Genomic DNA, 25,724 nt, shown 5'->3' on the forward strand with positions numbered 1-25,724 from the left:
CGGGTTGGGGGATTTAACGCCTGCTTTTTGCAGGCGTTAAAATCCAACCCGCTAAGGGACCTCGGAGCTAATTACGGCACCGCAAAATTGCGGTGCCGTAATTAGCGCCTTCCCCATTCCCATAGAGCCCTATGGGGCAGAAATGGGAATGGGGAAGGGCAATGGCGGAAGGGGGATTTACCGCCCCTCCAACCTTGGAATGGGGCGGTAAATCCCCTTTCCGCCAAGGCAGTGCCGGTATTTTACCGGCATGAGCCATGGCGCTAATAGCGCCATGGCTCACCGCCTACCGTGTAATGAGGCCCATGGTGTCTCACTGCTGGTGTTATGTGTTTATTTTCGGCGGTGTGTTGTACATCTCCTTAATCTTTTCTGCATGGTCATTCAGGTGATTGGCTTTGCTTTAGATTAGGTCCAGTTTTTCGATTTCTGAATTAGTTGCGAATAACAATTCAAATATGGTGGGAAAAGAAGGGTTTTGGAACTTGTTATCGCTTGTGACGAACAGCAATGTTTGTACTTTATGACATATTGGGCCTCATTACGACCCTGGCGGTAAGGGGTTAACGCCAGCGTTAGCTGCGCCGACCCCTTACCGCCAACTACGAGGTCCCTTAGCGCCATGGCGCTTTTAACACCTGCTTTTAGCAGGTGTTAAAATCCATGGCGCTAAGGGACCATGGAGTTAATTACGCCACCGTAATTTACGGTGGCGTAATTAACGCCTTCCCCACTCCCATTATGCCCTATGGGGCAAAAATGGGAATGGGGAAGGGTAAATGGGGATTGGGGACTTACCGCCCCGCCGACCTCGGAATGGGGCGGTAAGTCCGCCAACCACCATGGCGTAAACGTAGTTTACGCCATGGTGGTAAAGTCACGGCCCAGGCGGTAACTTACCGCCTGGGTCGTAATGAGGCCCATTGTCTAATTGATGTTTTGTTTCTTTTATAATTTTTCTTTTCTTGTTTATCTGTTTGTTTGTTTTGCGCCAAATTAAACTGCCTTCTATTGTTTTGTTTGGTAATACGTATGGTATACAGTTGTTTCATCGTCAATATATTTTTTAATGAGTTTTGTACTTGAAAAATGTTCAATGAAAAACTAATCGAAAAATATAGGGCCGGGGGTAAGAGGATATAATCAGTAGAGGGTGCAGAATAGGAGTATATCATAGAGGAAAGCTTTTGTGGGAATCCCCCAAAAATATATAACACAAACGTTGATACGTTTTTTTCAGTTAAAAAAGTTCGTCAAAAAACTCAGCAAAATAAAACTGGGGCTGAACCAACATAGAACCATGATGTGTATTTATTTGGGCACTTTTTTGCAATTTTATATGTATGTGTGCACTTACAATGTGCCTGTCAGTCCTGAAGACGACCTACTGGTCAAAACATGCGTAGGTTGTGTTGTTTTCTAAAGAATTCAAAAATAAATTGCAGTTATTTGAAGGCTGGCAGTTGTTTTTGTTAATTACCAACAATTCAAGAATGTGATGGTCCTGTAAACATGATTGCAATCACAGAGTCGTTTTCTCTATAGTTTGCGATAACTGAATAGATCTATCTGGTGCACTTAGCACTTTACACAGTATATGAATGCATTGGTTTTCTTGAACGCAGCTAGATCGAGGTCAACCCCCTCTTGTCAGACTTTTCTATGTGTGGTCCTGCGTCCTGGGGGTCCAATAGTCGCTTCCCCTGTGGCCCTTACAATATATGGCTTGAAACTAGCTAGCTCGTACCTAGGTAGGTCCACGTTATTCTTTTTGTCTATACTAAATACAACACTAATTTACACACTTAGTTGAACATTGCTAAATTCAAAACTTTTTTGAATCACTGCAACCCATTTAATGGGTTTAAGAGTATAATTTCTTTTGATGGTTTATTGCTTGAATTTAGCACAACATAGGGCCTCATTACGAGATGGGCGGTAGCCATGGTGCTATTAGCAGCATGGCTGCCTCCCATACCGTGTCTGAGTCTGGTCTTGTTCAATGGGGACTTACTGGTGCATTCCGACCCTGGCGGGACCGGTAAGTCCCCATTGAACAAACCATTCCCCATTCCCATTTGAGCCCCCATAGGGCTCAGTGGGAATGGGGAGGGCGCTAATAACAGGCTCGCGAATGGCAAGCCCGTTATTAGCGCCCTGGTCCCTTAGTGGAACCGTAAGGGACGTGTGGTCAGACTACACGTTCGTTACGGTTCCCTCCAAGGGACCTCGGAATCGGGCAGTAAGGGATTACCAGCACCAGTCTGCTTACCGGTGCCCGGTATCCCTTACCGCCCGACTCGTAATGACCTCAAAAGTCACATTAGTATCTGTTTTTTGCAATCTTTGTACAGGGGTATAGGTCTTTTCTTGTGTGACAGTCAGTAGCAGAGAAGCTACCAAGAAGACTCATTACTCAGTGCCAGGCCAAATTCTGTAATATATCCCCCATTTTATGAATGACCTTTATTTCGGGTTTAGAGAAGAGTAGCCCTTGTGCTCTGTGTCCAAAACAGTGCTTAAGTGTACACATTAGGCGTCCAGCTCTTAAAATTAACCACAGCAGTATGTAGTCAATGTCATGCTAAAAAAAGCAGATTCTGAGTCCAAATGTTCCATTTGACCAGTAAACTGAATGCATTGCGAGCTTTCAACGATGAGAATAACATATGACCTCATTACGATTTTGGTTGCTGCCGAATTAACAACACACTCGATTACTGTTCCTGCCAATTGCTCCCATGGGTTTACCACTGGATTACAGGTGGAGGTAGGGCCGTGTAATTCCCCATTATTGGAGTCGGACTATAGTCAAAAAAGGAGAACTGAAACATAAAATGCCTAGTATTGCATGTCCATATGGATCTGACTGTGACAGATTAACCATAGCAAATTTCACACTTAAGTGCAGATGCATGCTCATATAATAACAGGAAAAACCGCAATTGTAACATCTGACTCAAAATTAGGTACACCAACAAATAAAAATGAAATGTGCACCTTTCTGCGCAAGTTGAAAACCCTAATTCACCTAAACTTCAGAACTCGCGAAATTCACAGCTACAGAAGCCCGCACTGGAGAAGGGGCAACATACAAAGGAAAAGGAAACTACACAAGAAATCTGGATCACAACATTCCTCTAAAGCGACAGAACCCTCCAGGGAGCTCAACATCCTTGCACGGCATCATTTATGATTAGCTGACATTAGTGGCTGCCTAGTGCACCTCCTTTCAGATAAAATGGAGGGATGTGGCACGTGTGCTCTACTGTAGATGGCAGAAGGAGGGAATCATGAAATAATGACTTCATCAAACATGTGCAGTGGATTTGGGACCCAGAGAGGAACCTTTGGCTCCTGACCAATGCTGTGTAAATAAGAAAGAAGATTAAAGACATGTAGCAGAGCTGCGCTCCACGTAATTCTGAGAGCTGGAACTAATGGCTATCAAAGCAATAATGTATTAAAATGGGATATAAAACCACAGAGTAATTAGAGTAACCTAAATTGAAGCCAGCTTCCGGATCACGGCGGCATTTGGATGTTGTCCTTCTCTTCGATTCTTACGTATGCAAACTAAGGGGAGAAGAAACAGTTACCCCAAAAACATTTTGGTGGTGTAGACAGACCACTGAAAGTAACTGTGAGGAAACTGTGAAAAGAACCATCCAAAATGCAGGGTGTTCATGTGCATAAGAAGTCAGAAGAGAAGGCATGAACAATGCAATTAAACTTGGGTACAAGTGGCAGTGTTTCTGGCTTACATTTTTGATTTCAAGAGCTACAGTAATAATGTCATACAAAAACACTATTGCACAATATAGCCACATAGAAACGTGCAAATCCTTATAGCAACATGTAAAGTCAAAAGAATATCATTGTGGCTTTAATGTTCACATCCTGAATGATTCAGGATTGAATGGTAAACTATAAGTCCCAGAATGCAAAATAATGGCAACCTGAAAAATCTAGTTAACCCCACTTTACTCTCACTCAGTGATTTAAGACATGTATTAAAGTACGTTTTGTAATAAAGTAAGATCGATATGTAGATTCTTTGTCACAATCTTTCAGCTCGTGATATTTATGATGTTGAAAACATTTGATTAGTGAATTAAAGCAACTTTATATTTGTGCATGTCAAGATAGTAGATTTTACGGATACAGACAAATCTTTAAATGGGCACTTTGTGTTGCTCACTTTAACTATCACAGATGATTTGCAAGGTAACTTGTGCTTTTCAAGCTCTTTGAGTTGGAAATGTTTCATTATGCATATGAAAGGCTCTGCCACTGATATAAGAAATGTGTTTGCAACCTGAGCACCTTAACGACCTGCAGAGCCACAGACGCTGTGTGTGACTGCCTAGCTGTGTCTGCTAAGCAGACACACACACATGCACACACACACACGTCTAGTGTGACCTGGGATACTGGCAGTGCTTGAATATCCAGCTTGAGCTCTATATTTAGTTCAGAAGAAAGAAAACACATCAAGGTTGAACTAAAGGTACGCTCTGTAAAAAGCGAACGACTAGTGATATGACATACCAATATTTATCTTACACGTCCAGCTCTGTAAATCAGCACGTTTGTGACCTGTTTTCTCTGTTTCCTGGGGTGTCACACTTGCTAACAAAAGTTAAAAATATGCTTTTTGAGTGCAGACTGCACAAAAAAAGACTGTTTAGCTGTGCAGAATGGATTCCAGGGAAAGTGACCTTTGCAGAGGATGCATCAGTCTTCTGAGCTGTCTGACAGGCGTTACTTTGTTAACAGTTCAGTTTACATTTTTGGTGGACTTTCTTAAATGGCTGGAGCCCACAGGGACACACAGGTGTACTGTACCCGGGTTGCACCCTGCCATCAGCATTTTCATTCATTTTGTTTTTGTTCCTTGGACTTTGGAGCCCGCAGGAAATGTAACAATACAAGCTAACATTTTTCGTTTGTTTCCTTTAAGTTTCCTGGGCTCCAGTGTCCAGAAAATGAAAACGAAACAAATGAAAATGCTGGTGTATCCCTGCGGGCACTAGCAGAGAGCCATTATCTGACAGCTCACTAGCCCTTGTGGTGTGCAGGTGTTGTGAGCAGGGCTCATGAGCAAGGAAGAGGACATTGTTCCATTTGGTTGCCGTTTCTGGGTTTGGCATTTCTCTGCACTTCTGAAATAGGTCCGTGCAGGGGTGCAAGCTTTAAATGTTGGGAGAGGGGTTAATTTCGGAGACTGTGGGGGTGCAAACTTTCTTGTGTGGGGGCATCTAACTTCTTTTACATATTCTAATGAGGCCATTCTTGTGCATCTTCCATGTTAAAAGCAGGTACAGCTCATCCTCACAGTAGTCCTTAAGTGTCTGGTTTCAGACGTGAATGAGATAGTTAACAGTTAACTAGCTCCTTCACGTCTGAAACCAGGCACTTAAGTACTACTGTGAGGATGAGCTGTACCCCCTGTACACTTCCAATCACCCCATCGACATGCAAGTGCTAACTCCTCTTTACAATTTCAATTGCCTATAAATGTATGCATACAAATGCAGGTGCTAACAATGAACTGCTTTACATTAGTAATTCCCATACAATAGCATGCTCTAATTTGCATTTTAATTTGATCTGTTGGTGCGTTTTGTTTTGGGCTGCAGCTTCTGGCATTCATATAGTTCATGTTTTCCTTTCTTCTGTCTTGCACTAACATCACTTTAGTGGCCTTTTCCAATGTACACCTGTTTCACCTGCAGCGGGGAAGCATGCTGCTTGCTGTAATATTCTGCAACCTAGGAGGGGCTTCAAGGTACAAGTTACCATAAGAAGCAGGATTCAGATGCACTCATCTGTTGGCTAATGGGAGAGAACTTTTCTTCGGTAGAACACTCGACCACTCTGATTGTGATCGCACTGGTAGAACTACTTTATTGTAATCGGGTAAGAAGTGTCTGGTTTAAGACGTGAAGGAGATCGTACGTACATGATGCATCTGTATATCACAATAAAAAGGTTGAATTGATTTCAATAGCTAAACTTTTTTGACTAAATACTAAGGTGTTTTCTCATGAGGTAATTGTGCCAGTGCTGACTTTCAATGTTAACTTCCAAAGCATGCATATTCAGTATTTTTTCAGACATACAATGACCTCAGGATTTATTTGCATCAGTTGGCACAGATCTACTTTCCAGGTAAGAACATCAATTTGGTTATGATTCTTAGTGTGACATAAAGGCTTGTTTGTGATTGCTTGTGGCATTTTACAAAGTAACACATTTTGTTCGGTTGTGAAAATTGTGTGAATTGTACCAGAATCTGGAGTAGTGGACCAATTTAATTCTTCTTAAGAACTGCCTGTAAAACCAATACATTTTTAGACTTTTCTTTGAAAACGGTACTGTAAAATGCATACTTTTTACTCTTTTTTTTCAAAATTTCCTTGGGGGAGAACCACCACAAACTGCACTTGAAGGGTCTGGGCTCCCTCGCTCTGCTACGCTATGGCATAACACAGAAAAATATTTACGCCCAACCAGTTACAAAATTCGCCAACCGCCACTGATGAATACACTTAAGGGGAATGCAGTTGCATCTATGATTATCATGAAATGCACCGATAATTAAGATCCATAGGCCACGTCCTCATTTTGTAGAAAGATACTTTGAACACGAACTAGTCTTTCAAAACAGGACCGCCACACACAACAAAGCAATGTACTGTCAAGCGGCATCTAGTCCATAGCAAGAGGACTGTCACACCCAACACATCAATGCACTGTTAAATGCCATCTAGTCCATAGCAAGAGGACCACCACACCCAACAATGCAATACATTGTCAAGTGTCATCTAGTCCATAGCAAGAGGACCGCCACACACAGCAAAGCATTGTACTGTCAAGTGTCATCTAGCCAATAGCAAGAGGACCACCACACACAGCAATGCAATGTACTGTAAAGTGTAATCTAACCAATAGCAAGAGGACCGCCACACACAGCAATGCAATGTACTGTCAAGTGTGATCTAGCCAATAGCAAGAGGACCACCACACACAGCAATGCAATGTACTGTCAAGTGTCATCTAGCCAATAGCAAGAGGACCACGACACACAGCAATGCAATGTATTGTAAAGTGTCATCTAACCAATAGCAAGAGGACCGCCACACACAGCAATGCAATGTACCGTCAAGTGTCATCTAGTCAATAGCAAGAGGACCAGCACACACAGCAATGCAAAGTACTGTCAAGTCTCATCCAGTCCATAGCAAAAGGACCGCCAAACCCAACAAAGCAATGTACCATTAAGCACCATATATAGTGGACACCAGATTTCTGACTTTATTAGGTATGACTGCTTTAATTGCCTACCTGAGGATTGTCTTGCGCTGCATAATTGATAGCCGATGCAGAAGAGTGTGAACCCGAATGAGAGCCATTTGATGAGGTGATAACCCTGTATGGAGACCCAAGGGTGTTCATTGTTGATGCTACCGAGTTCATGGGTGAGGTCAGTGACCTTGGCGCCCCGATATAGGTGGGGTGACCATCTGCTGAATTTCCTGCAGGCACGTTCGATGACGAAGTCACGAAGGCAGAATTACTGTGTGCTGCTGAATCTGAAAAGAAAACCAATGAGATGAATCAGCAGCAAATCGAGCAACCAAAATTGGCGTTTTGCTGACCCTTCACACGTGCAGATGCTGATTTGGAAGACATGTTTATCTTACACATATGACACAAAATACATCCTGATTTCACATGTGCCGGGCACCTATCCTTTCCGTATGAGCATGAGGCTGCTAAGGGAATGAGGGCATAGCCGTGGAACCCATGCTGAGTTGCGCCCTTACATGTCATGATTTTACTGTATTTATTACATTCATTGATGGGCTGAGGGCTATGATTTTACTACACCATACAATACTTCATTATAAAACAATACCCACCTATCCTTCAGCGTCTAATCACACTAGAAAGACGAGCAAGCTCTGTTGTCACTAAAGCCTTTGAGACCTGCATTTTTTTAAAAAAATGCCTGTGTATAGGGACCTATCCTTTTGTTCAAATACTGACCAGCCTCCGATTTGCTGTCACAGGTCTAACTTTGAAAAGCACCAGAGAAAATATTTGCACATTGGCTCTCTCACCCATGCAATGAATGTCTAAGGCATGTCATTTAAGGCTACATAATAGTATGTGATGGGATACGGCTTTATAAATCGACCATGAACAAACTAGAATTTAAAATATAATCGCAGTCTTTGTATTAACAATTCTGGAACAATCACAAAAATATATAATACTGAGCCCAACTCTCTGCTCACAAACAAGATGTTCCTAAGCATTATGTGTATGACTTCTATGCTGCCTTTGTGTTTGCGACTGAACTTCAAGTACCGGTTCAAGATCGTGTGGAACACTTTATCAAAGAAAAAGGGTATCTCCCCTTTACTTCACCTAAAACACCTCTTCTACGCTCATTTCTTCGACATTCACCTAGTCAGACATTGACTTCTTCAGGCATTTTCTTATCTTTATTTCCTCTTAATTTTCACATTGTCAAGGTGGCAATGGGTATGCTAAGGTTAGCTGTAAGGTTAGGGTTGGGGTCAGGGGGAAGAATATGGTTTAGGAAAGGAGTAGGGCTTTAGGGAGTCCCCCTCAGTAATGGCAAAGTGAATTTTAGAAAAAGTGAAAGACAGAAGGAGTAAAGATATGAAGAGGTAAATGTGACCAATTGAATGTATGGCGAAGTGAAAGCAGAAGAAGTAAAGACATACATCCCAGAAAAAGAGCTACCTTCGCCATTTCATTCTTTAATGAAGTAACATGGTTTCCATGTGAAAAAGCCTGTCCCACATGAAAAATGTATTGGCAAACATATTAGAATGTCCAGTGACATCCAGACAGATGCATTTGCATTAACATTATTTCTTAAGAATCTTATCCAATACACCACATACATTTGATTGGGCAGCTCAGCAGATCTGGATTTCAAGAACTCCTGCCTTGCTGCCCTCATTATGAAGGAATATTTCCATTAGATGGGCCGCAGGAATACCTAGCCAAAATACGACCACCTGGCGGAGGAGGAAATTGTGATTTGTGTTTATAATTCCATCCTTCATGGGAGATAGGACCCATTGAAGTCCTTGACATGCCATGAGCACCCCCTTGTATGCCTATTCCCCCAGTGGGCACCAGAGTCCAACATCTATGAGTTTAAATAATTGTCAGTATGAAGTACCTGCAGTAGGCCCACCCACCAGCCACATGCTATGCCACCTGTTTGTATAATCGCTGCTAGAATGTTTACCATGTACTACCATGCTCTATAGTTACTTCTGATGTTAGAGAACAATCAGAGAGATCTCTTCCAGCCTTTGCCGAACTTTGTTCCTTCACATTCCACATACTGCAAAATATTTCTCATGTGATCAAATTAATGTATTTTTAATCATAGAAGTAGTTGTATAAAGATTGCTTGATGGCAGATTGCAGAACTGTATAGGCAGCCTGGGATGATGGAGGGTGTTAGAGGGTCGGAGGGGAGTTTCAAAAAGAGCTGTGTGTCATCTGCGTAACACTGGAAGTTGGAAAGAAGGAGAAGATAAGGCATGGAAGTGGAGCAAGGTAGATGATAAAAAGCCAGGGAGAGAGGATATAACCCTGGGGGACACCACAGGTGGAGAGGGAGGTAGGAGAGGAGAAGGTTCCCAGGATGTCTTGGGAAGAGCAATCAGTAAGGAAGGATGTCAGCTAGTCCAGTGCATGTTGCGAGATACCAAGGGTATCGTGGAGCCTTTGTATGAGGATGGAATTGTTGACTGTGTCAAAGGCAGAGGAAAGATCAAGAAGGATATGGACAGTTGGGTAATTGGAGTCCAGAGATGTGAGGAGTTCTTCAAAGGTGTTCAGAAGAGCAGTTTCCGTGCCTCTCTGGATGTTCAGAATCCAGATTGGTGGTTGTGGAGACCACCCACAAGTTCAGTGTGAGAGTTGAGTTGGGGCAGAACCAAATTCTCCAGCCGCTTCCCCAGGAAGGAGGTGATGAAAATGGGGCAGTAGTTGGCAGGGCAGGTAGGATCTGATGAAGGTTCTTTCAGGAGTGGTTGCACAAGGGAGTGCTTAATTGAAAAGGGGAAATATCCTGTGACAAAAGAGCTGGACCTCTTGTCTGAAGACAAATGAACCCAAGTGACAGAGGGCCATTCAAGGAAGGAGAGGTGTGCACAGGTCACCTCTACACAGATTCAGGTTGTCCTCATGGAACCTAAGTGACTCATATATCCTGCATTTTGGACAGTCGCACCATTTATTATGAACTGCAGACAATTGAAGGGGTGCTTGAAAGCCAAAAAAGGATAAGCACATGAATAACTCCTCGATTGAAGTTGGTAGCTTTCCTCTATTTCCTGGCAACTGGCACAACCCAAAACACAATTGGCATGGTGCACGGTATTTCACAGCCAAACTTACCACAAATCGTCACCCAGGTGTTGGGTTCCCTAGTATGGCATGTGGCAGCAAACATATCACTACACAAACCCCAAATCAGTACATGTAATCAAAAGAAGCTCCAATGACCTCGCACAATGACAGCAGTGTGTGGAAAGGCCTACATAGAAGTCCAAACTGTTAGTTTTGTGAAAGTTTGTTTTTAACAGGACTTTAGATAATAGGACACACATGTTGCTTATAAATCAAGTGGTGGCTGAATGCACAGTAGGCCAAGACATTTGTATTTTTGTATTGCAACAGTATCACATTTACGGCTGCAATTAAGCCATTAACTCTCAGAAGAGCTAGCTCACAGATACCACAGATATTGGGGCAGGTAGTGTGTGGAAATGGCCATCAGTACTCTCCTGGTCGATGGTGTCAACAGGTGTTTAAATAACTAAACCATACCAACAGGCTGTGTGCTCTTCCTCACATCTCATCTCTCCCCAATTTTTAATATAGTTTAGGCTTTTAGACTGCGCAATCATCATCATCTAACAACTAAAACTAAAAAGGAAGGTTTTTAGATTCCTTCTGAGTACGTTTCAATCAGTGTATGCTTATAGGTAAGTAGTTCAATAATGACAGCTGCACATCTCGACAAAGCCAGACCTTGAAGATGGATTGTCCTGTACTTGGTAGTGTGAAGATGTAAAAATGATCACAGATTATCTAAAGGAAGATATTTATAAATTGTAACACCTTGAAATTGATCCAGCTCTCGAAAGGGAGCCATTGCAAGCATCTCAAATCTGGCGGGATTTGCTCAAATTTACTCAAATTTACTAATTTACAAATCCTGAAAACATGATGCACAAGCTGAGGTAAATTAAGTTGCCATTTTGGAAGGACAAAATTGGAACTGTTGTCATAGTCCAACAGGGATACTACCAAAGCAGTAAAGGTTTGACTAGTTAGGTCATTTCACCAAAATGCCAGGGTTAGCGGAAGTGATATCAAACAACCCTTGACCTCTGATGACATCACAGGAAGTGATGTAATTTGACCACACCCTGAAGTGACATCAAGAGAAACAATGAAACACAACCTTTCACACCATGACAAAACAGGAAGTGGCATCACATAGCATTGTTCCTAAGTACACTATAGAAAATTGTGTTATGATATCACTAATGTGATATACATTTCATACAAGAATGGACCACCATATGTATTGTTAATATCAGTGTGTGTAGGCCCATATTACCACATTACTGTGAATGCAAGCAGATGTCCAATGCCAAATGATAATGATGTGTTATCATATAGCATTTACGCTTAAGCGCTTTATATAGAACAAATATACATACAATTTCACCCAACCTGTGTTGGTACTCATTTATCGACCTCAGTAGGATGAAAGGCTGAGTTGGCCTTGCCAGGATTTAAACATGCAACCTGCAAATTTCACACACACCTTGCAGCAGCAAGTGCTCAACCCACTGAGCTATCTTACCAGCTATAGTAAAATTGGCAATTACATGTCTGAATGTTCTCAAAGTCAGAAAGCAAATAACACTCTGGAGTGGATGCCATTTAACTTGTACCTGCGATTTAATAGCAGGACAGTTCATCTCCAGGTCTGATGCAAAGTTGGCCACATGTCAACCGTTACCTCATACATGCAAACAGATGCAAGAGGTTGCTGCTAGTATGAGAAATGTAGATACTTCACTGCTATTAGAGGAAGGAACCAATATAGAAACTATTCTAAACAAACCACTAGCCATACACAAAAACATTGAGGTTCATGCTAATGATCAAGTTCTTAATGAGTCACGGAAAGATCTGAATGTAAATAAGTATGTGTTCAATAAACACCTGGATAAAGTGCAGGATAATTATAAGCAACGGGCAGTATTCAAACAATTCAGGCTGGGATTCTGTTTAAGAAACAACAATATAGTTGTGCTAAACTGATCGAACAATCAGTATCTCTTTCAAAATATCCCTAGGCTGACAAACATCTATTCTGGTGATTTTGAACAGGTCGAATTTGTGGACTAATGTAGGACTGACAGAGTTTTATTGCATGTGCATTCAAAATGTGTTTTGATCTGATATTATCGGAAAAATTGCCTCTATTAGCCATAGGATATGATTTTTGTTATAATATAGAGGGAAATTAAATAAACACTTAATTGTAAATGAATGCAAGGGACATATTGTAGTACAACAAAAAGACACGCGTATGGCTAACCTCTTTCAACAGGCGAGGCTGAGCTAAAAACCACTGTTTGGAGAATAAATATGAAGATCCAAAAGATCATGATCTAGAATGGTCATGGGTACCAAATGTTCTATGCCAGGGCAAACAGCTGGTTAGTTTAAATATAAACGATAGGCAAATGTTTTCAAATTAGTCTAATGAACACCAGAGGTAATAATCACATATGCTGAAGGAGGGTGACTGAATCATATTATCAGAATTTCAGATACTTAATTTACAGGAGGTGTGGTTATTCCCTTCCTGGATGGGTATTTCACTTTCCTACAACCCACCTTACAAGGACCTGGTGGGCGGCCATATGGAGGTATAATTATCACAATCAGAAAAGGCATAGGAACAGATTGTCGAAGGTGGTTTATTACTCATCCACTGATTTTGGTGGTCAAGTTAGAGAAAAAATCTAAACATTTCCTTTGTGACAAAAATATGTTCATTGTACTTGTATACTGGAACCCTCATATGTAAATTGATACAGATATAACAGAGGGTATTGCATAACTTCTTATGGAATGGTTCAGTGATAGGTCTTCGGGTGAGATAATAATAACGGAGGATCTCAGGTGTGACTGTATGAAGGCACTAGGTATAGACCCTCATCTGACAGTGGCCCTGAACATTTGTATACTTTTAATGGAGAAAAATGGATTTCCCTCATGAAGGAATGGGACTTATATTTTCTCAACCTAGAGTTCTCAAAGGATAATATAATTAAGTATGCATGGCAGAGTGGTACTGCATTCTCTTCCATCGATTACCTTTTTGCTTCCCAATCCACAAGAGATACATGTAGAGGCTTTTACATTCCTTCTACAGACCGAAGTGATCATTCACTACTGGTTGCCTCTTTTTTTGGGGCTAAGTTGTCCGTAGGAGAAAGGGTGGGTAAGGATTTGTTGTTGAATAATGCAGGGAATAGCATGGCGACCACTGATTGTGAAAAGATTGAATATAAAAGTGTTGGCCCTCTATGACAACCTAGATGGGGTACATAACACTGTCCTTTTCTCTGCCACTTCATGTTCTAATCTCTTTGAGGATTCTGTGAATGAGTGGATGGGAAAGAACAAAACACATGGATTCACAGGAAGAGACATGGTGAGTCATGTATTCAGCTACAGGGTCCAAGAAAAAAAAAGGAAACAGATGGGAAAGCTGCAGAAGTCAAAAAAAGTAAAAAAAAAAGTAAAAACCCAAGATAAACTCAGGATATTTTTCATTAGCAAAGGCCCTGAAATAACAGTTTAAAAATTGGCTATGGTTGTAAAAAATACATCTTTTGCAGAATGATAGAGAAGATATACTGAAGATCCTAGCAAATATTCAACTCAGTGCTTCTGGTAGCTGATAAATGAAGATTCTATTTATCAAGAAAAGAAGCAACTTAAACTTATTTCTGAACAGGGCTGGGCAATCTACTTAGGAAACATTTAGGATTATGCTGGAGAAATAGGGGATGGCTTACACAATGTGGGACAAGAAAATGGGAGTTGAACTTTGACATAGATGACACATTGTATTTAATTAAAAGTGCTAATCCATCTATAGCAACAATACCCTGTGGCCTATCCAATTATGTACTAAAAGGTGACCCCACACTTTGGTCATCCATTCTGTGTGTCCTTTACAGAAATATAGTCACCAGCAAGGTGATACCAGAATCATCAAAACTCTCTTTTTTGGTCCCCATTTTCAAAAAGGGGGACAGATCACTTCCAATACATTATAGGCCTTTCGTCCTCCTGGATATGGGGAGCAAAATGTTTTCATCTATCATCCTCAAAGATCTCAATATTTGGGCCAGTAGTGCTAACCGTTTGGATAAAAATCAGTCAGAGTTTTGCAAAGGGTTAGGTACCCAATTAAATTGATTTATATTGAGTTTGCTTCTCAGGATGAGTTATACAAGGACACAGTCTATATATGCTGTGTTCATAGATTTGTCATCAGCATTTGACACAGTGAGCCAAGGCCATTAGTGCAAAATGAGGCCAGAGACAAGGGTGTGTGTTATCAACAGCTCTCTTTAACTTGTACTTGTTTCATATAGGTAAATAACTGGGCAATGCTAAAGGTTTTCCTCCCCACATTCCTGTCATGTTCAGTATTTGCCATATGTGGCAACCTATTGATTCTTTATCTAACATCTATTGGTCTGCAACATAGCTTAGATGGAATAGCCAGCTATATGAGGTTCCTTCCAGAAAAGAAAAAAAAATGATTTGTATGAATAACACGGGTAAGGAGTTTGTCTTCAAAATAAATGGCGTAAGGATGGAAACCGTGAACAAGTATCCGTATATGAGCTACAGACTGTACAATTGGTCAAACATGGGGGCCCACTTCAATAAGCTTAAGAAAGAATGCATGGTTTGTATCGCCCAAAAGAAAAAGAATATATAATTCAGAGGTTGTTCCCATTGTTACCTATGATTCTGACATTCTGCTCTTGACTAAAGACACAATATGGCAAAAGCTGGAGGGGATTATTTGGAGGAAAGTTCTCTCACTTCCAAACTTCCTTGCTATGGTGTTCTCAATGAGCTCGATATCCTCTCTCTGACCAGTCGAAAACAATGGAATACCGTATCCTTCTGTAGAAACATCCTGAATCCCCCAAGTGTTTCCCTGTTTGCTGACTTCAACTATGAGATGTTAGGGAAAATATGCATGCACCTAAATTGGTGGGTGAATGAGTGTGAAAATGAACTGTCCATGATCAATTCTAATAAAGAAATTCTAATAAAACAGCCACAACTAGTGAACTAATCTGTATGGAATTATGATTGGTGCACTACATGCAATACTATAAATAAATACTCCCTGTTTTATGATCTTGATGGGGAGGAGCAAAGCTACAATATTTAGGTTATACCATTTCCCAGCCGCAAATGGAGATATACTTTACTTAGACTTAGATTAAATATTCTGCCAACTCTGGAAGTTATCATTTCCAGAAAGCAGATACCAAGATCTGAACATATATGTCACCTTTGCCAGGGCAAAAACGTAATTGAGACACAACAACATCTGTTGTATTGATGTATAGAAACCTTAATAGACCAATACAAATATTGCAAGGTTTTCATAAAATGTCTGAGGATATACAATACTGTGCGATTATGGGTGAGGATACGGCCTGGCACCTGTATATCATTAGTATTGGCAGCGTTAAGGTTTGTCAATGAAATCCTACGTATTCTCGAAAATAAGACTCGTGGGGCCTGCCACTTGAGGTTTACTGGTTATAAATTGGCATGCCATCTTTTACTGTCTATTTGATCTGTCTTTTTCCTGTCATTGTTAAATTATACAGAAAGGATTGAAAACGTGCTGATAACTTTATGTTTATGCACTATCTTGCTACCTTTAAATGATCTATGAATGAAAACTATGCATTTTGTACAGTATACCATGATACTCACAGTTTTTTTTATGTTACTAATTTTAGTACTGTGTATATATGTGTATTTCTTATAAAGTAATTGTGTATGGTTTACTTCATGAAACCAGAACCCAAATGATACAACAATATGTTTTATTAGATTTTGATCACTAATAAGTGTGAATTTCATTTAAGTAAATGTATATTAATTGAATTGAATTTTGGATAAAACAATTAATGCATATAGTGACATTGCATTCATAATCATAATTGCCTTATTTGAAAATGTTGCCTCTTTAAATAATATCAGAATCCATGTTTGCTTATTTACATTCTAGGAAAGAAGTGATATAACTGCACTAACTCATTGAGAAGGGTTTGCCACCCAAAACATTTTCAACAGTCAATTCTTTCAATTTGGCAGTGGAAACAAGGAAATGAAGTATTGTCTTTATTGAAGGAATCACATTGTTATGTTTGAATTGCTAGATGTACATAGATAGACCAATGTTCCAAACTTGAGATAAGCCACCTTTACTGTAATTAACCTAATCTGTCTCCTGCTTCTCATTTGATGTCAGGATGCTTGCAGTAAATTCCAGATTCATTTTTCCAACAATATTCAACTTCATCCAGTTGCTTTTATATGGGATTTTGCACCTCCTCTGAGCCACTATTGACAGCACTTCAGTGCTGACATTTCACCATCCCTGCCATTGTAAACACACAGACATTCAAAACCATAACAGCGAACCCTGTACTGCACATGAAGAATTTAGTTGGTACATCAATGCATGACAAGGAGATGTGTTTCTTCCTCTTGCTTAAGGGAGTAAAATATTTTAATTTATGAAAAGGAATATGTAGAAACCAAATTAAAAAGTGCCTTTCTTCAAAGGCTGTGAGAAGGATACTGAAAGGTAAAAATATACAACAGTGAACTTACTGACAGAAGGGACTCACACTTGTGTTAACTTCTTCTGACTGCACATGTATTTATTTATCTATTTGTAAAGTTTGCAAAGCAAATTATTGTGCCATTTGTGAATGCACACGGTGTATGATGGTAGCAATAGCATATGTTGGTTATATCGTACCAGTTGGTGATTATGCCAGGCATATGATTTTTTTTATTAAGGAATGTAATGCTGTACTTGGCATATGACAAGTAAATCCTATTGGTTTGGCAATACATATGTTTCATATGTTTTGTAAATGGTGTTCCACTGTATGGTCATGGTTTGATTTTATATCAGTGCTCGTAGACATATTTAGTCCCTGAGTTCCATTTTTGCAGTTGAACAAATATGACTTACTCATAAAATTATCACACTGTCTGACAATAAGAAAAGGGTGTGAGAAAACACTAAAACTACAATAATCAGCATTACATGGCAAAGACATTTGGTGATTCATCATTCCAAGTAATTTCACACTAGTAGTGTTTTGAAAAAACAGATAAAGTATAAGGTGTCAGTTGTCATACTGGTAACTTTGCTAGTGTACTGGGGAAAGATTTCCTCTTAAAACATGGGCACAGAAACAATGTTTTTCCGACAGTAGGTTGCACATGTCCTAATCCTTATAGTGGTTTGCCTGCAATTCAGGAGTCCTATGTAACACATGAATATTTACAAATCTCCCCATATTTAAAAGAGATGATCGCGAATATTGGCTGGCATAACCTAACAAGGAATATGTTGTGCATGGGTGGGTGATCACATTGCTGTTTTGAAATGTCTTGAGGGTCCATGCCAGGATGGATCTGAATTAGGGTACAGCCCTTTACTTACAGTGCTAAATTCTGGTGCATTACATATGAGGATAATAGCGGATATCTATTATTAATCAACTTAGTTGAAGTGAAGTGAAGGGTTTAAAAACAAAATTAGTGGGAAAAAGAGTGCATTACAATAAAGCAGAGCTCTTCAAACTAAATGGAGGAAATGTGCAGGGGCAGCTCACATGGCTCTACTGGAGCATAAAACTGTCTCGGGCACCAATGATAAAATGGGCCACAGTTACAAATGACAATTCATTCCTTTAGTGAGAGACGGTTTGAATAGTACCTAAGGGGGTGTTTTTTGCCAAAATGTAAGCACATTGTGATATTTAAAGAACATTTCTTCTGAAAAAATTGTCAAAACTACTAGCTGCATAGTGAAGTAACTGGCCCACATTGGCCACAAAAGTGGGCCATTTTGACCAAAATAACTGGCCCCCACTAACATTTTGCATTTTTTGTTTGGGCATTGCCCTGTTGCCCTATAGGCTGGTCCGAGCCTGGCGGCTCATCCATAATGGGGCAGGGGCTGTTGACCCAGTGGCCCCCTCACCCATTATGGAAGAACTGAGGAGTCAGCCCAGTGAAACACTGACCACTCCCTCAGCGGCTTTTTCCAGCTGGCTTAACTGTCAAAGAGAAACACTGTTTACCTTTGACAGTTCAATTCCCCAGCAGCACATGCTCACCGAGCCATGCAATGATGGAGGGGTTTTGCTTTGCCAGCCTTGCGTGGCGTTTCAGCACCCATGCGCAAGCCCCTGCATGCATGTGCTGGCACCAGGAAGCTCTTCCTTCCCGATTCTGGTTCATGATGCAGGAGCTAGAGCACTGGGGAGGAAACATCAGAACCAGGACAAAAGGTAAGTTTATGTTCATTTATTTTGTATTTAAATATGTGTATGGATGTGTGTATGCTTGTGTTATGAATGAGTGTATAGTGATGGGTTCTCGTGTGAATGATAGAGTGATTGCCGTGTGAGTGTGCTTGTTTTGGTCCATTGAGCAGAAATTGGCGAGTAGGGGCACAACAAAAGCATTCAAAAAATGCTTTTGTTGCACAATCCCCTACCCACCAGCTCTCCTTCTGATGGGCTGTGAAGCCCAGGTGACAGTGATGGTATTTTTCTACTGGACATCTATCATAGCTATCCAGTCAAAAATACCATGCTTTCCCCCTGGGTGCCGCAGTGCCTTGCATACACACATAATAATGTTGATTGTGTTAGGTACCGTGGGGCCTCCTGATTGGTTCGGGCTCACTCGATACCCTTGGTCGCTAGGGCATTTCTGGTGGAAATATTTATGGCCCTCCACATAAAAAAATCACCAGCTTCCACTGGTCCCGGGACTGTTCTGGGAGCAGGGTGGGGGAGCCCCGGGATTGTGGTAGTAGCAGGATGGGCAGGAGGCATGGGATAGTGGTGGGAGCAGGGTCGGGAGAGCCCAGGGTCTTTGGTGGGGTGGGGTGGCATGGGGAGAGCCCAGGGACTGGGTAGGAGTGGGATGAAGGAGCCCAGAGACTGTGATGGGAGCAAGTGGGGAAGCTCAAGGACTATACTGGGAGAAGCGTGCAGTGACGGCGCACAATTTTTCATAGCCATTTGGACATACTGTACATTTGGAATTTTGAGGGGGCACATTCACACATTTTGCTCGGGGGGCCCAGGCCTAAAAAGTTTGAAGACCACTACTATAAAGGGAATGGAATCATTTATATGCAATCCAAAATGTAGCGGATAGTTTTATCAGGAAAGTAGAAGAGAATTTTCATAGGTGTTTCCCTACTTGGCAGGCAATTTCTTGATATTTTAGCATACGGGGAGGCAGTTGCATGCTTTAGGACTTTACATTGATAGAGAAGTGTTTTTTACATGAGAGTATTCCCATTTGACTTTACCACTTGGGGTCTAGATCTGGTTCTCTAGTAAGGCTGAAAAAGTAAATAGTTTGCTTTGCATAGATAATTCGAATGGTTTAGGGTCATTTGTTCGAATCAAAAGATTCGAATAGTCAAACTTTCGAAACAAAAGTTTCAAAACCAAAAGGTACGACATGCTACCTTTAACATGGAAAGTGCATTTCGTTCCAAACCAATCCATCGACAATAGTCATGGATTGGTTTCAACTGAAATGCATTTTTACATGTTAAAAATAGCATTTCACTGCCTTTTTGTTTGTAACGTTGAAACTTTACATGAAGCTGTCCAGTGCTGAAATTACAGGACTGGACAGCTCCATGTAACGTTTCAAAGGGCCTCATCACGACCTCGGCGGTAACCTTTGAATCCGGCGGTAGGTAGCGCTATTAATGCCGGATTTAAGGGTCCGCCGAATCTGGGCCTCGGCGGATTTCAACGCAGCTCTGAGCTGGTGTGAAATCCGCCGAGAATTCTCGCTCATACCGCCGGCGGGAAATCCGCCGACGGTATGAGAGCGAAATTTCGCCATTGAGCCCAATGGGGAATGGGGCATTCCCAAATGAGCTCAATGGGGAATGGGGACTTCCAAGTCCGCCCAACTCGTGATCCCGCGCTATTAGCGTCGGGGGCTATGGCGGTCACGCTAATAGCCCCCGCGCTAATACCACCGGCGTTACCGCCGAGGTCGTGATGAGGCAAAGTGTTTTGTGTATTTTGGCATTTAAATGCCTTTTTTTAAAAAAACTTTGAAACGTTACATGGAGCTGTCCAGTCCTGTAATTTCAGCTCTGTACAGCTCCATGCAACGTTGCAAGGTTTTAGTGTGTATTGGGGGTCCCCCCAGCCCCTCCAACCCCCACGTCATAACGCTAACCCAAGCCCCAAACCTAACCCCATTTTCGAAAGGCAAACTTTTGATTTTTTTCGATCAAATTGTCATTCGAAACTTTTGTATTTCGAAAAAAAAGATTACAAATTTGCCTTTCGAAACTTTTGTAATTGAACAAATGACTGGACACCAATTCGAATGAGTTGTTTGATAGACTTAGTGTACTAGGCAAGGGAGCTTTCACAGGTTCCATGTGAACATCTCCTTTAAGGCCAATACAGCCAGTCGAAATTGACTGTTTTTGTCCAGGACTTTTCTTTCTACTTTTTCTCCATTATCGGGGTGTGGGGGGGAAAGACGGGGGTAGCAGTAGCAGCAGTATTTGGTATTAGTGGTATATTCTTTGTTTGTTCAGGAGTCCAGTGTATACAGCCTTGCATGTTTATTGGCATTTGTTGTGAGACACTTTCAAAAGATGGCTTCTTAGGGCAATGATTCAAAACGTGGTGAGGGGGGCCAGCAGGAAATATTATTGATCAAAAAGGGCAAGGGGCTCGAAAGTTCATTCACGGAAGGATCAACGTCCCCTTTGTAAGGCCATATAGTTAGAATGAGGAAGAAGTTCCATAGGTGGAGTTAAAATTAGGAAGATGTCCATTAATGGAGGGCTTGGAGAATAGTTCATTTGAAATAACAGCAATCATGGTTTGTAAGAAAGGTGTAGAGTGAAACATCATCCCAGAGGTTTCAAGCTTTGATTACCAGTTGGATGATTGTCCTAGAATAATAGCAAGGTTAAGGACATATATGGGCAGGAAAAACCTCAAAGAGTAAGATCCCTTTTCAAAATACATCAAGGCATACCAAGCTCCGCATCTTTCCCGTAATGGGCTTCCTAAGATGTTTAATAGTGGACATTTTTTTATTGACAAAACTGTCATGATTTTGCATCAAACATTTGGTCTCTTTCTTGTATATGTGTGGTCAGGGAGTCTTTTCCCTAGTACCCTTCCCTTATTTGAGTGATAGAAATATTTCTCCTATTAAAAGAAATGCACTCATTACCAGGACACTGATTGCCAGTGTTGGTGTTGTGAATGGGATGTTACGCTATTATTTCATATATGAACATTTGGAAGACGAAAAGGTTGAATTCTAAATGTTTGTACTCGAAATAATAACACCACAGCTAAATTGCCTTTGTATACCCCGCTCCCCCACCCCCTTACTTACCTTTTGGTGGCACACTTCGCTATGTGTGCCGCTGAGTCCCTTCAGCGGCAGTTCCCATTACTTCCGTCGATGGGAACCGGAACTGCATGGTCCTTTTTTCCCTCAAAACTTTGTTTTGGATGCCGGGGAAACACCTGCAACCCCCGATTCCATTATAGCAAACATGGGAATGGGGGACACCCCCGCAACCCTTGCTTCCCTTCTTCGTAAAATGAAAACTGAATGATTGAAATTAATTTTCGGTTGTACATAATTTTGGTACAGTCTAAATCTGATCATTTCAACCATTCGTTTTTTGTTTTTTTTACAGTATTTTCCCAATATCTTGGGAAAGTATCACCACATTTCGTGTGTTCTATTCTAGCGGGAGGACCAGATCGTTTAACCTATTTGGTTTTGATCAACTGTCGCAGATGGAATGTGTAGTCGTTCGGCACACTTTCATTATTAAATAAAACAATGACTTCATATAAACCTATCAACATCTTCGTACCCATGTGTAGTGTGTTTGGATATTGGTTAGTGTAGATTTTGATACCAGTGCAGTATGTTACAATGCCTCCTTCTCTGTCTGGTTCTTGATTCTAACGTGAACTAAAACAGGTGATGGGTTGTCAGATGTCAGAGTGCCAATGTTGATAGTATAAGAATTGATGAAAGGTTCAACAATGCTGTGGAAATGATAGCTAAAGGATCAAGTGCACAAGCTTCTTAAAAATATTAGATAAACCTGTATTGAGGAAAAGTGTTTACTTCACAAGGTTTTATATCTGTGTATCTTGTTGCTTCACAAGATGTTTCAATGTGCATACAGTGTTTCTTGTCACATGACAGAGCCAAATATATGTACTCTACTGCCTTTGAATGTAATCTCCTGCCTGCCTCCAAACAATTCTTTCATGTCCCTCTAATTACACTTACAAGACATGCCACATGGATTTATGCCATGGAAGGTAGTTACTGGCATGTAAAAGGCACGCAAAGTGGAAAATGGTTATCCATGATATTTTCGAGAAAATAAAACGAATTAACAAATGGCCTGATTTTTTGGGACCTAAAAATGAAAAATACTTTTTGCTTTTTTATAATATGGGGGGAGTACACCCACATCCCCCTCACCCGCTCTATCCTAATTTATACCCTTACCCCACCACCATTATTTAACATACATATACCAAAATACCTAGTATTTTCAGTCAAATAAATTAGGTCATGTCTCATTCAGTTTTTTTGAATTAGGTTATTTGTACATAGGAAATAACCTTTCCTATGTCTGCCTCCATTTAAAGTAAAATCTGTTTTAAGTTCCAGTCTCTGCCTCATTGAAATACTTTTTTTGTATTTTCTCCCTCAGATAAATTCTGCCAATCTTCTACCTGTCCCTCAATTAATGCCTATTCCATCGGCTCTGGATGATGGAATGTAAAATTGTACCTTGAAATTCCATTTGTACTGCTACAGCCTGAACAACCCAAAACACGTTGCACGAACCACTGATAATGTTCACAAAAATGCTTGACATTTGGCTAATATTTGGCTGTTTCGGATTAAGGATGAAAATGTTCACCTAGAATTGAATTGACTTCATACTTATGAAAGAATATGGTTTTTATGTTATTCAAAAAGTGTTCATAATATTGAAATATTGGTGCCATTGAAAATTTGCCAATGTGATTGTGTTGAGCTGGTTCGCACAGCTTAGGTCGAAGTGTCTTACTTTGAATTCACCCTGGCTGAGGGTCCTAGATCCTAGATCAAGTAGTCTATACTCAGCATCAATTGTGTTTTATTGATGGTATCTTGTATAGTTTGTGTTGTGGCAAAACTACAATGTTGCATATGGTATCATTATTCGGCTCTTCTTTCATTTGCTACGACTTCATTGCTTGCCTCCTCTCTTCTCTTACACATCAAGTTAAATAACCTAAGCCCCTCAAATGTAACCCTAATATGTATCTTAAGTAAACATGCTATTTGATCTCTTACAGTGCACACTTTTGAATGTGGCAAAAAAATCTTTAAACCGCGTATGTATACATTGTGCATATGACATTCGACATAAAATGCGCAACAATGTATTGGTTTTTGATCGCATTCTTCAAGGACAAGAACCTGGATTGCCTTTGTCATATTGGTATATACCTTTGTAACTAATGGTACATTGCAATAAAACTGTTTGCCACTGTAAACCTTTTCTTTTTCTTTTTTTTTTTATTGAGAAGTCTGTTTAGAATTGGACACAGAGGGCAAACAATACCAACTGAAAGGCAGCAGCAGTGAGTGCACCTTGACTTTTTCTGACACATTGTTGATGTTGCTCTTAAAAATGACCTTTATCTTCTTGTGACAATGGCATTCTGAACAACAAACCACTTTATGCATACATGCAAAGTCAGAAATGTCAATGTAAAGTTGCATACTAAAGGGGCCATGCTGCAATGAACTGATTTATGAAGGCTAGTTGTTTGTCAATGATGTGGGTAATACAAAGATGGTCTATTGTGGGATGCAGAAATAAGATGATAAACTTTAATATGCATGCCTGGGAGTGGATACTAGTTCTAGAAATACATGGCCAGATTCACAAAGAATACGGCAGCTCTGGAAAGAAAGTGCAAAGGATGCAGATATGCCCAGTTCTGATACACATGATGGTCATCTAATTCCCATTGGTAACCTATGCATTTTGAGGGCCAGGCAGTAAACACAATTGTGTGTTTGGCCCAAAAGCTGGGCACACCTTTTTGTTATTATTGTGAGCCTTTAACATCCATGTATGCTGATGGCCTGGGCTCACTGAGGGGTTCAGGCCACAGCCATTCCATAGTTGAAGCAAATGTCCTTATGATCAAGTCTCGTGCAACAATGCAAAGAAGCCATTTTCAATTGGCCAGAATTTTGATTATGTTCTCAACAAATAAATCAAAACTATTTAAAAACAGTATGTATGTTACGGAAACGGTTGGTCAATTACTATTTACAGGCCCACAAAAAAAGTTGTTCATTTCGATCTCTGCCAATTAGCATCACTAGCCTTCCTGGGGGCGAGATTACAGAAACGTTGCACTGGTGCAAATGCAAAATTGCACAGTATTAGTAGCATGGCAAAGTTTGCCCTAATTCTCAAAACACTGGGAAGTATAAAAAAACCATTGCACCATGACAAGTGTAGTTTGGCAGGCTATTGGCACCAAGGCAAAATTGCCCTGGTGCAAAAAATATACAAGGGCAAAGTCGCATTAGCACTAGGGCAGACTTTGCACTGGTGTAAAAATGCATCAAAAATATATCTTACCATGCTTATACCATGCCAAACCACACTTCTCATGGTGCAATGTTTTTAGAAATCGGGCAAACTTTGCTATAATGCTAATGCTGTGCAGGTTTGCACTTGTACCATGCAAAGTTTCTGTAATCTGGCCCCTGATATAATTAGGAAGAACATTCTGAAATGTATTAAGGAAGTTTCAATTGAATGTAAGAATTTGGAAACTTTAACATTCACACTAATCTGAAGGATGATTGTCATTGATATGATGATATTGCCTACATTTAATTTCTTATTTGATATTCTGCCAATCAGAGTTCTCCTTATTTCCCCTTCAGGCAATGAAGCCTGAAGGGGAAATAAGGAGGCCCCATTCAATGTGCGATGTTAAAAAGCAAGGCTGAGCTTGTACACACTAAGATAGAGCAAATCAGAAGATGGATTTAACCAGTCCATACTGAAACGTGTCATGCATGGTGCAATGGTTTTCTAATATGTCCCAGTGTTTTTCAAAATAGGGTAAACTTTGCCCTATTGCTAATACTGTGCAACTTTGCATTGGCACCGGTGCAAAGTTTCTGTAATCTGGCCC

At 40.6% G+C, this 25,724-nt stretch overlaps 1 protein-coding gene across 1 annotated transcript in view; it reads right to left on the reverse strand.

Moving 5' to 3' along the window:
* The window catches only part of LOC138535309 (retinoic acid receptor RXR-gamma-like), a 1,109,202-nt gene that overhangs the window by 515,321 nt on the left and 568,157 nt on the right, over positions 1-25,724 (reverse strand). Inside the window, exon 3 of the mRNA XM_069641285.1 lies at positions 7,351-7,598. Coding sequence (XP_069497386.1) covers positions 7,351-7,598 — 248 coding nt within the window. The remainder of the gene's footprint in view (positions 1-7,350; positions 7,599-25,724) is intronic.

Source organism: Ambystoma mexicanum, chromosome 1q, assembly GCF_040938575.1.
Source record: "Ambystoma mexicanum isolate Mex_15411 chromosome 1q, UKY_AmexF1_1, whole genome shotgun sequence".
Classification (NCBI taxonomy): domain Eukaryota; kingdom Metazoa; phylum Chordata; class Amphibia; order Caudata; family Ambystomatidae; genus Ambystoma; species Ambystoma mexicanum.